The sequence below is a fragment of the Tyto alba genome, unplaced genomic scaffold (assembly GCF_018691265.1).
Source record: "Tyto alba isolate M040663 unplaced genomic scaffold, T.alba_DEE_v4.0 Super-Scaffold_40, whole genome shotgun sequence".
In the NCBI taxonomy this organism is placed as follows: domain Eukaryota; kingdom Metazoa; phylum Chordata; class Aves; order Strigiformes; family Tytonidae; genus Tyto; species Tyto alba.
This window is the reverse complement of record NW_024881316.1, coordinates 17,686,016-17,705,128: the sequence shown is the minus strand read 5'-3', so window position 1 is coordinate 17,705,128 and position 19,113 is coordinate 17,686,016. Positions and strand designations below refer to the sequence as shown.

Sequence of the window (19,113 nt, the reverse complement as noted above, 5' to 3'; positions counted from 1 at the left end):
AGGTACTGGTTATAGTATATTCTTCATATGCTCTGCATAATACTTTCAAAATTTTTTTTCTCTTTTTATGTATAAGTACATATATGTATTTATTGTTCATAGATAATATTTAATCCCCTGTAAAATACATTTAAGATGTAAATTTGAGTATGACATGAGTGTTCTTATCCCCAGTGCACTCTTTGTACATTGTGTATGGGCATGAAAGGACGCCTACCTGCAAATATGTATCTGGCAATGCCCACAGTGTGCTTAAGCTGAAGGCAGGACTGAAAGTGTTGTAATAGGCTGTTGAGCTATACGGAACTTTATACAGCATCATCTTAGCTAGAGGAAGGAAACAGAAAGGGAATTATTATTTTAAAAGTATTTCTAATGTGTGCTGCTTGCAAGAACAGCACAGAGAGCAGAGAAATAAGTATATGCAGCTCCCTAGTACTGTATGTTATTTTGTCACTTTTCACAGAAAAGCCTGTCGTATTCTCAGGTTTTCCATCCTACAAAGAGTAACCACTATGTGCTCTCTTCCTCCATTGCACACAGTGTCACACTCTAAGCAAGTGACATAAGGAGTAAGAGGAAAATAAGTGCTATATTCAACTAAACAGAAAATTAAGAGGGTGACATCATTTGAGTAATAATGCTGCTGCATTCAGTGAATCTAACCATAGCTTTAAATATTTTGACAACTTTAGGTTTTAAGTAAAGCTACAGCATTTAATCTGTGTTTCCCTGTGTATCCACTGTGTATTTGCCCTGATAAAGAGAAAATTAAAAAGCAATGAGAATATATAAAAAAAAAAAAATCTGGAGAAAATGGTTTGAGGACAAAGGGGATTTTAATTTTTAATCCAATATTTTTTTTTTTGGTAAAAAAAATATATTCTTTTAAAACCCAGAAAGCATCAGGTAGTGGCCTCTGTTCAAGCAAAAAGTGTTTTGTATTTTGCTGCAATATTTTCTTTGCTTTGGAGCATACTGCGTCACAGTATAATGCTCATAAAATATTGCAGTGGGTACAAATCATGAAAATCCACTGTGATTATATTCTTTGTGTATAATTTGACATTACAGCTGTTTAAGTAGCTTCCAGTTCAGACAGTGGATTACTCTTTATAACCACAGTGGTTTAAAAGGAAGATATATTTTTTTTTATCTATCTGTTTTGCCCACAGTAATTCTTTTATATCCTAATATATGACATTGATTATATTGTTGCAAGTTCCTGTACAGATTTCTTTGCACTGGTATAAGATGCAAGTTAGGATTTGTCAACATTTCTGGTCTGTCAATGAAAAATCATCACTCCTTGTTTTTGATCACTCCTGAAATACTGTATGCACTTTTTATTCTAAAAAAATAATATATATTGGTGATTATCAGAGGTTTAAAATTGTAAATCCTAATTTGTAAATGCTCACTTGACTATGGATAGTAAAGAAAATTTCGGAACACACAAGACTTGCAGAGATTTTCATAGTATATTTATGGTCCTTGGTCATAATGGTGAAACTTTACCTTCGTTCTTACGTTTATTAACTCTTATTACTGTTCATTTTTTTATTTACTATCAAAGTAAGTGCTTAGATTGTCAGAGGTAACTAGTGCCTCACTATTCAAATGTCAGATGAATTCTACAAAAGATTTATGTAGGAAAGCAGTGAAGGAATGAAATAAACTTCTACCTTATTGGCTAGAAAAATATAGAATTGTTTTAATCGGTTTCCAGAAAACCTTAACAAGCTTTAATACAATGATATTTTTGAAAAGACAAGTTTTTATTAATATAGTGACAGCATTATTTAAATCTGATACGATGCAGTATTTGTGTTGCTTTTGAAATTTAGATTTAAAAGCAATTTTTAAAATTTACATTTGAATAGTATTTTCTAGTCCTTTCTTCAACATTTTTCCTGCTGTCTACTCTGCATTTGTTACCCATGTTGTTAAGAGATGACTAGAAGGCCTATGAGGAGGCACTGTTTCTAATCAAATACAGACTGTGAAGTGGGAACTAGCTGCAGGTTCAGTCAGGATTAATGTTATCTCCCCTGTTTTGGTACCTCATAACTTTCACACCATCAGCCTCAATCAAACCTAATCAGTGCAATGTATCTTAAACTTCGAGTTCATCAGCCTGTTCATGATAATAGTTGTCACTTTTTCATCTGTCAAGCATTTCTGTTATTACCTTTTACAATACATTAATAAATAATCTTCATATTTCTGTATTCTTTTTCTTCTTTGTTTATTTTTTTTCTGACATGTCATTTCACAGGCAGTCCAGAAAAGTGGAAAGATATAGCAGCCAAAAACAAACTAGGAAAGGCTCCGCAACTGAAACAGAAAGGTAGGATTGCTGATCAATGAGTAAACAACTTCTTTAGTCAATCCAATTCTAGTTTTTGGAATATACTTCTGATGCAACTTTTAAAGTATAACATCTGTGACCACACCAAGATCTGTGTTGTTGTAATTTACAGGATAATTTACTTTGTATCTATATTATTATCACTGCTTGCTGTGTTGCATGCATATGGAATTTTTCTGGCTTTTTCCATCATTGTAGATAAACACAGTGGTAAAGACTAGCAGTCCATCCATTTAATGAGCCAAAATCTGATACCCATTGCTACTATCTTAATCTCTGTATGATGAAATTTTGAAATGTGTAGCGTATTTCATTAGTGTGGGACTCAACCTTTTCTGTGTTTACCACTGATCTTTTTTCAAAAAAATCTCATCTATTTTACAATAAATTTAAGGATGAAAAAAAATACATTAACAGATTAATAATTCAAACTGTCTCTGATTAAATTAATTTTATTTTATAATAGAAAAATATGAAGTTATATGTTTAAATATGTATAGAAAATTTTATAATCTATCATTACATAAAGATAATATAAACACTGGGATTTTAACCTTTGTATTAATTGAATTTTCCTGTACGTGTATTATCATTGTAACTTTTAGCTCTGATGCTACAGTAGTATAGGGCAATGTATTCAAATTCTTAAGAAAAAGTGAAAAACATGAAGATATATACTTAATCATAAGTACATCTAGTTAAGTTTTAAACCCTGTGTATTGGCTGAAGTAAGAGCAGTGAGGAAGGGTAGGATCCTACCATTGTCAGAAACAGGTTTATGTTATCTTCATTAGCAGAGGAGGAATGTACATCTGTTTACATTGTGAGAGTTGAAAAACTTCCATGATCTACTCAGACACATTTTTATTTTCAATGAGAATGCATATTATGTAGCAAAACTTCTGAGCTTTTATTCTATTTTACTGATACAAGTCTCAGATTATTGTTCCAAAAGCAGTGGTTACATTTTTCTTGGTTTTGATGATTCTGTTGTCACAACAGCCCAGTTGCTTTTTCAGTTTAGACCAGAGAAATTACCTAAATGATGGCTGAAATCCTTGTTGTGTTTAAACCAGGGACAGTTTTGCCATTGAGATAACTAAAAGCCATTTTTTCCTCCCTTTTTTTCTTCCAAAGAGTAAAGGGGAGTCACTGGAACTGAGTTCCAAGGGGCTTAAAGTTCTTGATAACCATTCAGCAATAAACCCAGTGGCACAAGAGCATAGGGAAACATGAATTGTGCATCTTTTTACATCTTCATGACGCATGGTGTAGGTTTCTGTTTCCATAAAATGATTCACTATTAGATGTGAGACACTAATGTCTAAGTAAGTCTGAGTTCTGTAGTTTGGTATCATAGATATAATGTTGCACTAGTGTCAGAAAGTTTTGATACTAGGACAAGCAATTAACTTCCTTGTCAAATGGCAAGCATAACACAAGACTATTTCTTCCTCATATATGCATTCCTTAGATTTGGTCTTTATTTTTCAATTTGCAGATTTTGTCTACTATTAGCTAAGCATATTACTGGAATAAGATAACAGCATGCTATCAGCTTCTCTATAAAGCCTTTCAACATGCTATGTAAGATTGAGTTCTCTAGGTATTGTGGTAGCTTATAAAATGTACAGAAAAGGGAAAAAGCAAACCTTTTCAGGATAGTCTACAGAGCCAAAGAGTTCTCTTAATTTGATGAGATGAGCCTTCAAGATGGGATTCAATAAATTCTTCTGAAGGAGTAAAACTGATTACATGAAAATCAAGCACTATCTATGCTGGTATGAATAAGCAAAACCGTAGTAAAAATTGGTTCATCCCAGTCCTAAAATTTTTTCTTTCAGCCCTGACTGATCACCCCAGAAATGCCAGATGTGAGGTTTTCTGTCATATATGTTATGATATATACAGTCTTTAACTGTACTTGCTATATTTTACGTAAGACCCTGTACCTGGGTTCTGCTGGATTGGTGATGCTCACTTGTTCTTCTTTTTTCTTTATAGTTCCATAAGTGGCAGCATGTTTTTTTTAATACATGCCACTGAGACATCAGTCTGAAGAGAAAGGAATTTGAGTTTTCTTGCATTCAGACAGAGCTGGAACCTGTAGGAATCCCCTGTAGGCCATTGCCAATTGAATGAATAGGTTAGCTTCCTCTGTGAGGAACCAGTAGATGAGATACACCCATATGTATTCATTGCACTCTCATTGCTTACCAGGTATCATTTCTCTCTCAAATTCCTCTCCTCTCCATACTTCTTATCTCACTTCTGTCTTGTTTCCTCAGTCATACGCTAGCTTTTGTCTCCCATGATTGTTCCTTTTTGTCTCATTCTTCTAATCAGTGGTTTGTAGACGTCTTCGTTTTAGCAACCGATCTTTCTCCTAGACGAGCAGGTCCTTAACTCCATTATAGTTTTTCTCCAGTTCTCTTTTAGCTCTATTTTCATTTGCACCCCAAGTAGCATATTTGTCTTAATATGATACCCCATATAATGCAAGTCTTAAGCCTGATTTGTCTTCATTTTAGTTAAGCAGATCCTCTATCTTTCTCTCGTGGAAGGGGACAGGTCTGTAAAAAGGGTATTACTGAAAGAGCAGGAGGTAAGTTTCTGAGTCTCAGGTAAAGTGTCTGTTCTGTAATGTCAGGACAGACTCTCCTAGTGCTTCACTGGGCTCTCAAGATGAATTCTGGGATATTTAGCCTCTACAATGAGAAAAATCATAACTGAGAACATGATGACTTTGTTAGGTTGGAGCAGTCATTCACAGTAAAAGCAAGTGAGCACTTTCTGGCACAGAGTAGGATCCATATTTACCTTATGGATGTTATGATGTTTAAACACCTGATAAAACAGATGCTTAAAAGCTGGTTGCATGCAATAGTTGACATGGATTACTTCTATAGTTAGCAATGGAGAAACAGGCATCTTCAGAACTCAGCTCATCTTCATTATCATAAGCATCTTTTAGAATTAGGGAAATCAGTCTCTGCAAGAATGTTACGGTCATCACCAGGGCAAATCAGAAGTTAAGCTAAAGAAGTACTAGGGTTTGAGAGAGAGAATATAGCAAGGTCAACAGAATCCTGGTTTTCTTGCACTGTGGCTGGACTTCCACATGAAGTGTTACTGATGAAATGGCTTTGAAACCAAACCTGTTTGTTATCCTTTGTAGGCATCTGCATGTTATCCTATATATACCTTTTTTTTTAGGATGGCTTTCCAGTGTGCAATAGTCATATAGACAGTCCCTTGGTTACTTTGACTGTATCTTGTGGGAAAGTTGTGCTGAGTGTGTGAAGGGAGACTTTGTAAGTCTGAAGAAATTAAACAAACAAACAAAAAGAGCAAAAGATCCCACAGTGAAAGGATGCCACAGGAAATTTAAATTTCTGAAATAACGGCAGATACAGTAGTACCATTACAAAATGTTGGACTGTTGGGAAACCAAGGAAGAGTGAAAAGGCACAGTTAGAGTATTTTGTCACTCTCCAAACTTGAAATGTTTCAGGTTATCTTATATTTGCAGAGTATGCAGTTATTGAACTATTAATAATGTTGCTTTATTATACTAACACAATTGATCATTTTACTGCATGTTGTAATTGTATTTTCATTAGAGGTCCTTCAGAACTGTATTTCTGTTTTAGGGCTTACAGCAGAAAGTTACTTAAACAGATTCCTTATTTCAAATTCCTAAGGAAATCAAGGGAATTACATACGTGCGTACATATTGTCCATTTTTAGTACAGTAACTGAAATCTAGTTAATATTTTTTAACAAAGATAGAAAGTATGTTTTAGAAATGCTTTGTGATAAAACTAGGTATTCATAGTCTACTCTGTGCTAGTACTTATGTCATGTGTTGTTAGCTTGTGTTTGCTGTGTTTAAGCTGCAGCTAGCACTTTTGGCCAGCTCTCTACCGTGCAGTTTAACAGTTCCACAGTTAGGGTCATGTGTATCTGCAGTGGTGAGTGTTCTGCAGTTCATCATTTTGAAAATGGATTTGCATTCAGAATTAATAACTCCGATCTGAAATGTCAACCCTGGCCCTGAAGCCAGGATTTGCAATGTTCTTTGATGGAGGGGGGCATGGGAAGGTGTGCCTGGAGCTAACAACTGAACAGTTTCTTTTCGGCCCTGATGTTTTAGGGGTCTTCTACCATGTCTTTCTAGAAGGGGACTTCCAACCCCACGAACAACTGAACAGCCAGTCATTAGGGGAAAACATCACGCTCGCTCAAGGTCGAGTGAGCACCCTAGTATCAGACCCTTATGCTCTGTACATCACCTTGCGCCCGGAGGGTCGGCGCCACCTTCTCCACTTCTGACAAGGTTGCTATTATGTGTTCAGCACAGCTTTCATGTTCTGCCTCCCAGATGTCAGTGTGGTGTTGTACTTTCCTGAGCATATGTGGCACATTCACTCATTCTGGCACTGTAGATTATCCTCTCTTCATGGTATTTACACTTCTCCCATATCCTTTACGCCACCTATCTTCACCATCCAGATGGTACTTCTTGCTGTTGAACTTAAATAGTTACTCAATGTAAGAGTAAAAAATAGGCTGTGTTTCGTCCTTCCATTGTTGTGTTTTGTTCCGTACCCATATGAAAATTATCAAAGTATTTTTCTTAAACACTGTCCAGGAAATCGTGTGCTGGTCACACAACTAACTCTGATCTTAAAGGCTAAGAGAAAGTCAGTTGATCTATGTAGTGTGAAAGCCAACAGTATTTTGAACTTGCACAAATGCATTACTTAGAATTCATAATTATCTATTTGCAACCTTAGTGTAGTACATAAACAGTGCCTATCCACTATAGTGAGTGTGATATTACTGTAACTGGCAATGGCATTTAATAGTAAGCTCTCCCTCTCAGCTGTCTGCTTCTTCTTGTCTTTGTTTTATTTTCTTAAAGTTTTTCCCCAGTTATTAGAGGTGGCCCTACTTACCAAACTTAACAGCATTCCAAAGGCGTTTGATGTGTTACACTCAGATGCTGTATCTATATATGAGAAATCAGGTAGCCAAGGTGCTCTGAAGTAATGCTAGCTAGAATTCAGCCAAAGGATTTTAGGATATGTACTTAGGTACGAATTTTGCACATTCTTCACATACTCACACATGCACCCCTCCAATACCAAGGTTATTAAAGATCTTTTTCCTTCTTTGAGTTTAGGGAAAAATAACACATTATCCTGTGGGAGCAGATCCTTGCTTCCTGTCCTCTGTGGACTTATGCAATTATTGCATCAACACAAAGGGAATACAGAAGTTAATAAAATATAGAGGTGGCATTTTGTATTGCCCTTATACCAGTGCAGGAGAACATAGATAAATTGTGAGTCATAATTATAAATGGTTCTTAGAAAACTGCTTTTCATTCAGTGGTTTTTGACTAGTACTTTATGGAAAAAATAACAACAACAAAACAAAGGAAGATGTTTCTCCTTAGTTAAAGGTAGTTAGAGAAATTAAATGTGAGACCTTGCAAGTTAGCTAGATATCTAGACCCCTGGGTATGTGCATATGGCATACACCAAATGCAAACTTCTTCAAACCCATATTCAGTATATGCAACTTAATACGTGTTTAAGATTCAGAATACAAAAATTCTCTTCATTTGGGTTATTTTACTTTTATCTTAATTTCATTTGCAGAATACATCAACAAGGAAGTCCGTCACAGTCTCCTCCTGCAGACACAGCCTTCAGCAGTCGCAGGGGAAGACAGCTCCCGCAAGTTCCAGTAAGAAGTGGCAGTATAGAGCAAGGTATCAAATAATGAGCTTATGATAGCTTAAACTCTTCGATTTCTTACCTTTCTTTACTTAAAGTCTACTTTTCGTAACTACGTGTTCGGTGCTATTCTACCAATAAAGTAATAGAAAAGAATGAAAGCATATTTGTAGTCTGGGAAATCCAGTAGAGTTTGACCGGTGTATTATTCCACATGCTTTGATTGCCTTAATTTTCTTTTATGTTCGTCTACTTTAAAATTTCTATTAGAGTCATGGTAGTTTCCAACACATATCTGGTTTGTTTTCAGCTAAAGAAATCAGGGGCAAAGGTTTCGATAATGTTTTGACAGTCTTACTAATTTCTTATTTTGTGGTTTATGTTAATTGTTGTGCATTATTAACATAGATTAATAATAAATATGACAAATCTGTTTTTCTTCTGGAGTTCATAGTTCAGTGAGTAATGAATGAAAATAATCACCATGGGAAATGTGAAAGCACAGGTCATCAGCTCTTCCTTAAGAATAAACTGATCAGGCAAAGAGTGCTGCTCTTTTCTGAAAAAGATAATGTAGACATAAAGGTTGTGGAAGATGTTTTTTACATACTAATATCAAATAAGTATGAATACTGTTGCTGCCTTTTCTACCAAGATACTGCACACAAAGTATTAGCTATTATGGTAAAATTAAATAGCATAATGGGTAATATTTACACATTCACATTTTCTTCTGTTTAAAAAGCCTGTTTTCTTATTGAGTACAAGCAACAACTGAGATTCCCATGTACTGTAAGGTTTTGTTCTACATGGAAATTAAATAAATGCTTCTAATGATGAAATACTGTAGTGCTTTATAAACTGTTGACAAACCACTTTCTTGAGTAGATAACGTTTCTGACCATGACCTTCTTACCATGGTAGATTACTGTAGGAGGTTTTTTGTATGATGACTTACACTAACATGCAGTCAGTTTACATTAATTTTATGGCTTTGAGCTGTGATGGCATACTACACCGTCAATTAACGTATACAGAAGTATATTCTTGTTTTATACATGTGTCTATTCTGAATGATTAATACACTAATCCAAGTGGGTTTTATTAATTTTAAACTTTACATTCGGGTCCTCTCATTTTGTTTTGTAGTGAATCTAGGACTGTCTGGATTATAAACTAGTTACAAACTACATTTACAGCTTCTATTTCTGCATATTAGTAAGTTAAGAGCTTTCTAGGGAAATGTAATAAGTAAGTAAAGAATTTCAAATTTCATGTTTCTTCTGCAACTTCAGAATGTGATACAATATATAATGATGAATCAGCTCTTAATTTAATTTTATGTTGGCTTTCCTTTGGATATTCATCTATCACCTTTCCGCTGTTCTTGATAACTGGTGTGTTGAGAATAAAATACTAGTTTATGTCTTGTCAAAGACATTGGAAATGAATGTAGAATTTATCATGAAAAGGAATAAGATGGTATGTATACAGAAGAGGAAAGAAAAAATGAAAGTTGAGCAGAAGGCTAAAGCTATTCTAGGTTTAGAAAGTTGTTGATACCATGAACACCTGTAAAGTAATGCTGTTTTGCTGGACTCTTATTTACACTTGTGCTTAGTATCCTTGCGTCTTATGTATAAAATGTACAGGTAGGATGCGACATATCATTTACTTTGTTGTGATATATCATACCGCCTGTGTCAATATGGCTGTATTACGGCACATGGAACTGAAGGCTAAAGAAATTTCCTTCTCTACCTAGTACTTTGGTTTTGCCTAAGTGACTGGCTTGTCCTTTTGAAGGGGAGGTTTTCTGATTTTAGCCATGTTTGCTACTTTGCTCAAGCTGAGAATATATTTGCAGAGATGTACTAAATTGAATACATTTTATAAAATATTTTTTAATGGTTTTGTCACTATTTTCTGAAATAAATATAATAGTATGTATAAACTTGATACTAATGTAAGAAATTAAATTCAGTGAGGCTATAAGACCATAGTATTTGCTCTGATTTACAATATCGAATTTTAATATCAGTTTCACCTCTTTAATCCCTGTCAAATGAATATCAGGGTCAAATGGAGTGACTAAAAGTGATCTGACTCTAATATAGGGTTGAATCCAAAGCATACGAAGTCTGTAAAAGATTTCCATTAACTGTACTTGGAACCAGATTGTGTCCTTAGTGATTTAAATTCACAGTCACCATGGATATAGATGATGTCAAAATCTAGTGCAATATACAAATGTTACAGAGAGCATTTCAAATTGCATTTTCTTCATTTATAAATAAAGCTACTTTTTGGTGGTCAGTATTGACATCCTGTGTTTCAAACAAATCCTGTATGATATACCATAAGGTATAATTTTTATAGTAAACTACTTCTTTACACTCTATACACTTTACACTCTGTTGTGTCAGGAGGGTTGAATACACATCTAAATATATACCTCTATGGATCTATGTCCGTTCTACAAATTACAGTGATTGCTGTAAAACGATTGGATGTCTGTATATCAAGAGTAGGGTTTTTATTTGCTCTTTGCATATTCAGGAGGCACAGAAGAACCCAGTAAAGTAGTTTTATTACTCTTTAAAGCTCTCATTATGGAACAAATGAGAGTTAATGAAGGATCAAGAGACAGGTAGTGGTTTTCATCTAGAGAAACAGAGCGATATTTTAGCTCTTAATCTTTAATCTTTAGCTCTCAATTGTAAATTATCATATCCATGCTAATAAGGCTTCTTCTAGGACTGACATTGCATCTTGGACATTTTATCATTGTCAAGTTTAGAACGAAAAAAATGGTTGTTTCCTTGTCTCTACCAGATGATGTTGTCTTAGTTACTGCTCTGGTGGGTAGTTTGAGAATCAGAAGTAGTCGACTTGTGAGAAAATAAGGTGGTTTTAAAAGGTCCGTATTAGTAGACACACTTTATGAAAAAAAATCTCACAGAAGTAATTCTTACAGAGAAGACCAAAGTAGTGATCCCTATTCCATTACAGAATTGGGGTTGGTACAATTGATCAGGAAGAGAGAAAAAAAAAATCTTAAATGTAGAGGAAAAAGTCCCATTTAAGGACTAAAACCTCAAGACAGCATAGTTATGCACACTAGTGGAAAAAAAAATAGGCTTCTTGGTGGTTATGTTCTAAAGGGAATATCAGCTTTGCCTAGTTTAGAGTGCGCGAGGGAGGTAGTTATTTTCACTTGGAACAGTTCTAACTCAATAATATTTTTAGAAACTCCAGTACATGCAGACATTTTAAAGTGGTTACACTTAAGATTGTAGGCTTCTGTAATTTTTAGGAATTGTGATTTTTATTTTAATCCCGGTGATATTCAAGGAAGACATGGCTGTATTTCTTTCTTTTGCAACCCCATCAGCAGTATTTTCTAGAGTGCAAGACACACTGGGATGTTATTGCACCTGTTGAGATGCTTGGATATCGAAAGTTAATCTGGTATAAGTGTGTCTGTGTGTGTTTTCAAAAAGTCAAGATTTAGTAGTCATTACCCTAACTTATGCTACTTAAGAAGCAATTTTTATTTCTTTGTTTTAACTGATAATTTTATAAAAGAACTTAATAATATGAAGATGTTTTGGCCCAGTGACTATAGCACTGAAATTCTAAGCCGTGGTAAGGACAATGGTGTGTTCTCAATATATCATCCTGTGCCAAGCTGTAAGATATTTGCATCAGTGTGTTTTTATATTTGCATCATGTTTGACTGGAACTGCGCAAATGATTGAGGGGTGGGGTTTCTGCATTGACTTTGGTTTTCAGCTGTTTCTGTAACAACTTTGTTATGTAGTTGCATGGTTTTTAAATACTTTTGTATAAAGCATATTTCTGTGATCTTCACTCAGTCCGTCCTCTGTCATTGCAACTATTAAACATCACAGGAATTCTTGCTTGAATAGGATTTGAGGGTCGGTCTCTACACTTTTGTATAATGGTTTAATTATTATACTGAGCAAGGAAATGAATACAGCTTGAAGATCTGTACCATCTACACTCCTTTTAGGCTGCAGTAGATAATATTAGGGATAATAATAGGAAATCTAGCAAGTAAATAAGAAAAAACATATTATGTACAATTGAAATTTATGAACCAGCAAGATAAGTATGCACTGATGGTTTGTAGTGTAGAAATGACCTTTAAGAGCTCATTCATGCAAAACAGGTCTTTCTCCCTGTATCTGCTTCTGTTTAGCTCTTCACAGCACAATTTCTTCTATATATCTTCAACAATGTGGTTTCATTTTTCAGAAGTCCTATAATGAGAATAAGGTTTGTGATAATCAGCAGTCTATTTACATGTAAAGAACATCTGTATAAGTAACTGAACTAGTCTGGTTGTATGTGTTTCCAGTGGCATCTGTTTATGGCAGTAGGCCTTATGCAGTAGCTTTAGAAAAGCAAAAGTGTGACCTGCATTAAGTATTGCTGTACATTAGCTCATGTTAGAAAAAGCTGCATAAGCTTTGTACATAGCTCGTATGCAGGGTGAAGTGGATGCGTGCGTGTGTGCTGCTGTTTCATGAGGGAAAGCTACGTTGAAGACTCTACTGGTACTGAATGGGGATTATTCATATAACATTAATGTGTATAATATATGTATAAGTCTTTAATGGTGTTCACATCATAGAGGAATGAAGTGTTTTGATGTCCAGTGTTTCCTTTTAACAAATAAGAATAAGAATTTTATACAGAAATTCATTATGTTGTCAAATAATACAGTTGAGTTGCAAATATCTTTTTATATTTAAGCAACTTAAGATCCTAAAGAAAAGGAATAGCTAGTGAAAACAATTATGTGTATTTGTACTCGATCATTTAAATGTCATTGCAGTGAGAATACGGCTTGAGTAATGGTAAAAGATCGAACTCTTTCAGTTAAAACCTTTTTTCAGATCCATCAGTATAAAACTTGAGTGGCAGAAGAAAAAGAATAAGTAATTTCAGTTTTAGATTTTAGTCTTTTAGCATTATTTGTTTTGTCTTCATATTTCCAGTTTTATTTTAAAATTATTAGGGAGCGCTGCATATTTTGAGGCAGCTTGTGGAATCTTTACTAATGCTAGAGAGTATTTTTTCTCAGCATTGCTAACTCTTGCAAATGAGTTCAAGACTCATAATCTTTTATGTTTTCCTTAAAGACTGATTTTCAGTAGTCCTGTGGTTATTGAGTATTATAGATTTCAGTTAATAGAAAATACATTTGTAACACTGATTATTGCAGAAAAGGCTTCATAGTCTAAACCAGGGATATGTGATGCAGGAGTGAGTGTGATACTTAAAGCAATTTTAACATTTTTGTGTCATTCATAAATTTGGGTATGACAATACTGCTCAAGCGGAATACTTAGAGAGTCCACAATCTGGTTCTCAGTAACTTCATTGTTCTTGTTAATTTTAAAGAAAAAGTCATAGGCTTTATTATTTGTCATGGTTTATCATTTTAATTTCTGACATTACTTTTACATATGCTGGAGTACTGCCTACTGTACATGCCATTCTCACGTGTAACACATTTCTTTATCTAACTTTAAATTTGCTGATTTCTTTTTCTGTTTCCATCATTCCGTGCATTTAATTCATTGAAGAGCAAGAGACTTTTAACTCTTCCACAAAAGGTAAATATTTCTGTAATTTTTTACAAATGTTTGGCAACTGTTAATACTGGCTTTTCCCTCAATATATTCCATGTCAGTATACAGAATTTAGTTAACTGTTTAGCAGGCAAGAAGGTTGTTTCTCAAATATCTACATGCTATCTGATGTCCCTTTTTAGAATCTGGAAATGATTTCTCTTGTGATTTCTAATTTTCCTACTGAAATGCCATATACTGGATTTAACAGGAGTACTCATGATATTTTACATGGCTCAGAAGCTGCTTGATTGAGTTAAAGTTCATGCAAAGACTAAGATTTTACCGAAGCTCTTCTTGAGCTCTGCACAACATCTGTTTCTAATGATGCAGCCATGGCATCTGTGAAGCATGTTTCGTAGGTCTGGGCTTAGAAATGGTTGAAGGTCATGATGACAAGAATCTGTCCTTTGTATGCAGAGAAATTCTGAAGAATGATCTGTTTTATTTGCATGACAAGCCCTTGTCACTCAGAAAGTTAGCCATGTTGTAGAGCACATACAGTGCTCACCTCCTGTGAATTCTCTGTCTGTGCTGATACCAGTGAATCAGTGAGCTCAAACAACAGGTATCTAAAGCTGTCCCACAAAGTGAAAAGTGTAGTCTGCTGTGTCACTATTGAGGCAATGTTGCAGAGAAGTCCTATTTTTTTTCTTTTTGCTAAAAGTAGGAGTTACCTCAAAATCAAAAGGAAGGTTGGAGAGAAAAAATTTTAAAAAATAATCCGGTTTAATGGTAACAGCAAAATACTATGCTGCATAAACATTAATATCATAAATTAACCTTTTATGACTGTTAGTCCTGAGTCCTGCAGATCTTGGGAAATTCTGATTTGAATACAGGCTTTGGTGGGTGAAAGCCAAACTGTGAGTTGAACTTGAATCAGAGTATCTCCTACAACTACTTTACTTTCTGAAAGAGTGAATCCCACTGACACATTCATACTTACTTAGGTAAAAATACAGCAACTGTTCCACTAGCTACAAAGTCCAACACCTATGCCAATACTCAGGAGTATGTGTTCATGATACTGTTAAGAAAAAATGAAAAAGAAATAATATATAACTTAGGTGTTAGCAATTGCAAGTTATTTTGCAATGTTAAGAATATGCTATGAAATGTCTTAAGAAAGTTATAAGAATGATTGAATTTATAAATTATGTCATTTTTGCTTTCTTCAGTATTTATATTTCTCTCAGAACTGTACAAATCAATTATGCCAGTTTGTTGTTTATGCCTCTTTCAAGTTCACAAACCTTTCCCTGTGATGTGGACTGCATTGGATGTTTCTTTGTTTAAAACAATTGGCTTTACGCAGGCAAACTAGACCATGCCTGTAACAGGTTTGTAGAAGAGCTTGTTTCCACAAGATTCGAATGAATCTGGCCCAAGATTTGGGAGTGTGTAGAAGGTGGTGGCATCTTTATTTGCACAGATTTCTCTGGCTCAAGGGATCTATATGCACATGCAGCCCAGAGGCACAAAAGAGCTGGGCAAAAGGAGCGGAGAGAAGTGGAGTGCTGGCAGTTCTGGGGGGACCGTGAATAACTTAAGTTGGGCTGTCTTACACTAGTTGCCCACTGTCACCTCTGACTTTCCCCAGTGCAGAGTAAGAGATAAAAAGAATAGACAGTAGGTGAATGGGAGATGGGTATGGGGGTGTTACAGGACATTGCATGGCAAGAGACGTAGGTATGAAGGAAAGCATATACTACAAATGTGAGCAACACTGGCTAGATAAATCTGCAACAAAAAAATCAAGCGTCTGTTCCACTAAATTAATGGGAAAGGTTGTGATAAAGTCTTCAGCAGATTACAAAAATGCTGACTTGGATCGCTGCCAAAACCAGTAGTTTACTTTTTTCAAATTTTAAGAATTATATGTTTGTTTTCTTGATGATTTCTTTTAAATAGAAGCTTCTGTTTGGATCATCCTTGAAACTTTGAGGAAGAACTGAGTGTTGCATCAGCCAGTTCAGATTTTTATATTGTCTTGTCTTTCTTCTGGAGTGAGTTGTTAAAGTCAAGATGGCCACTGTGCCTCTGTGTGTACTGGGAGATCCAAACTCATTTCCCAACTTGGCAGACTGAGCATGTGCTTTGGTCATGCCTCAGTTCTGGATTGGTTGGAAGTCCAGAGCAGTATCAGCTCCCATGGAAAGGAAACCCCTCCACATAAGCTTAAAGGAGCCACAGCATGTTCTAGTCAGGTGCAGGAACCAGGACTGTAGTGCAGGCTTCAGAGCCCATTTGCCTCACTATCTGCATGTTGCCAATAAATACTTTTTGAACTCATATATGCAGAGAAGTGGTAACAAGTTTTTTATCTTAACAACAAATTGATTTTTCAGTGTTACTAACCTTATATTTCAAAACATTAACCTGCTTGTGATTTAAAAATTTTGTGTGTTCTCTAAATTTCATGATAGAGTTTACTGTGGATTTTTAAAGTCATGAAACCTACCAAAAAGATACTTTGTGTGTGCATATTGCAAAACTCATCCTGAAGGCTGAAGAGAAATAACCCAGAGACTCTCTGTATTATTTCTGAAGCACTTCATCCTGGTTCAACACCAGTGTGAGTTCTCTCTGCTGTGCCACACAGCCAGCTCTCCAGTGAGTGCTCCCCTCCCTCTTCGCTTCCCTCACCCACTGCACTAGGGGATTCTACCATCCAAATCTCACCACTGCTTTATTTCCCTGCCTTTGTTCTGGACACTGCTTCTGCCTAGTATCGTCTTCACCTTCCTCTTCTCACTTCCTCAAACCAGATACTGTTTTTCCCCCCCTGGTTCCCATCCACAGAGCATCTAAGTAGCACAGGCAGACGAAGCTCCTGGCTTTTGCTGTGTAGAAAGGCTAAGTGTACATGCCTCTAGACTACATTATAGCTGTAGCTGTTCATCATTGTTCAACTTTTCTTTTTAGTATGAAGACTGAGAGTGAAGAACAGATCAGATCTCTGCTGACTTCTGGGATAAGTGCAGTTCTCTGTTGCCCTGCCAGAACCTGTTGTGTGTGCCCAGAAACACTGTTACTATAAAATAGTTGTTATGACAAAAAATTTTCACCTCAACTTACTTTTCAGTAGCCTCCTTGTGTAAGCAAATCTTTCTGTCATTCTTAGATTTCTAAACTTTTTCCCTTCAAATTTGCATCATAAAGGATGTGTGATATCTGCTGGTAAGAGTTACCCCTATCTGAATGCTTGATGCCAATTTCTTCTTGTTAGATAGCTTACTCCTACATTTAATAGTGCAGGTAGGTAGGGCTTGGAGGGTTTCCAAATTGTACTGTTTGCCTACACCTCCTTTCTGTCTTGACCATCTTGAACAGAAACATGAAGTTCCTCAAGAGCAAATTCTATTTGTTGCAGACAAACCGTTATAGAAAATGGTGTAGCCAGTGCTAAGACATCCATAGGTTTTCTACAGTCTAGGAAAAAACAATATAGTTGTCAGTTTTCATCACAGACCAGGTAATGTCACCAGTCATTCTGGCATTAAGCCCATACTTGGGTTTGAGCAAGAATGTTCTTTCAGAAAGCATTTTCACACAATGACTGCAAGCAGTGGAAAAAATGTTCCAGTCCTTAATGACCTGACTTTTTAAACATATGTCTTATTACTTATTTGACTTTACCTAACTTCATAGCTATTAGGCATTATTGTACCTGTATCTGCTAAATTGAAGAGCCTTCTATTGTTAGAAGTCTTCCCACATGTTAATAATTAAGGACCCCAATTAAACTACATATCCCATTTCTTTTTAATAATTTCCTAAATCTGTTATTGCAAGACCACGTCCTGGACTTCATATAATTGTCTTTACTTCTCTCTAAATCTTTCTTGCTAACAGTATGCTTGGAATGATAGTCTTCCTAAAATATCAGAATCCATTGACCTTAGATAAATTGAGTATCTTCCAGTTTCCATGTTTATTTTTGATGTCCTGAAACTCCAGATCTCAGTATGACATTTAAGAATTTGTTGTTCTTTTTGTAAGCATAAAGGCTTATTTTCATATACCTTGCCAAAATTTCCCTTCTTTCTTTCTTTATTATTTTCTAGATAGCAACAAGTCTCCACTTCAGAGGTAGTGATATTTTGATAGAGATACATGTGTAGCATGTACAGCAGTTCAATTTTGGGTATAAGGTGGTTTTCCTTGGAATTTGGTGATGGTCACACTGCTACACAGGAGGTAGTTTCAGTGCTATAACAATTCTAATCCCTTTTCAAATGTACGAGTGGGCTCTGTATAGATGTTATTTATTGACAAGATTCACAACTTTGAAAAGTCTACAGAATGTAGAGTCTCTGATGATTGCTGTAATGTGAAGGAGATGGATATCTAAACACTTAATATCAGGAATTAAAAACTATATCTAGAAAGACAGCTATAGCATTTTTGGTGTTCCTTGCTAGTTCAGTATTGCTGCCTGTGGTGTAATCCTTATTTAAAGGAGACCACATATGTTTCATACATTATGCTATCTGCTTAATAGATAGGTGTTTATAGCATCATGCTGTTTAATAAATTTTGCAAATAATGTAAAGTTTTGTCCCCCTTTCAAACCTTAAATAGGAACTTAAAAGGTTAAAATTAACTTGGTTTCCTTTGTACTGGTCGCTACTGTTAGTAGAGCTTTTGTAGCTTTTACTGATTTTCATAAGATTGGTCTGTTGTTAATCCCAATGCAGGCTGAATTTATTTTAATGTCACATTTGGTGCATTGTTAGATTCACATTCTGTGGATAACAGAAATATGCCATGCGATACATTCTGTCTATCTACTAAAGTATTTTTTTAAAAAAAAAAAAAAAAAAAAAAGGGAGAGAGAAAAAAACTTTATCTGCCCTACTATATTTGATACGTTAGTAAGGTAGGTTGCTTGTGGTTCTGTTATTCTGTACTTAACTGTAAAGGTAGCATATATTCTGAACAGTTAGTATTCTAGCCAGGTCTAACTTCTCTATCAGTTAAACAGCAGATAAGGGTTGAAGTATGCCCATACTAGTTTTCTGAGGATAGAAATAAAAATGAGGGCTGTCAACTAGTTAATGCCATAACATGTAGCGCTATAAACCTTACCGTGGTGCTGGCATATGAAAAGGACTATAATACACAGATTCTTAGTAAACAGATAATGTCTTAGAAAAATTAAGAAATCGCGGACTGCTTTAAGAAAAAACAACTGTTAGCCTGTCTTAATTTTCTTTCAGGGGAGTTTGCAGGCTCAAAATCAGATCTGTAGTTATTTTCCTCAGTTTATTCCCTACCTCCTTTAAGTAGCATATTATGGATTTGCATATTTTAGACAATCGAAGGA

The 19,113-nt window shown here is 35.3% G+C and overlaps 1 protein-coding gene across 29 annotated transcripts in view; it reads left to right on the top strand.

The window, feature by feature from the left end:
• RIMS1 (regulating synaptic membrane exocytosis 1) overlaps positions 1-19,113 on the top strand; it is a 340,605-nt gene that overhangs the window by 239,368 nt on the left and 82,124 nt on the right. For 12 of the 29 annotated variants that reach the window (XM_042803081.1, XM_042803064.1, XM_042803086.1 and 9 more), the window contains 2 exons: positions 2,279-2,350; positions 8,041-8,153. In XM_042803081.1, coding sequence (XP_042659015.1) covers positions 2,279-2,350; positions 8,041-8,153 — 185 coding nt within the window. Of the gene's footprint in view, positions 1-2,278; positions 2,351-6,527; positions 6,711-8,040; positions 8,154-13,736; positions 13,767-19,113 lie in introns of all 29 variants that reach the window. The other 17 variants (XM_042803084.1, XM_042803088.1, XM_042803072.1 and 14 more) reach the window with 4 other exon arrangements.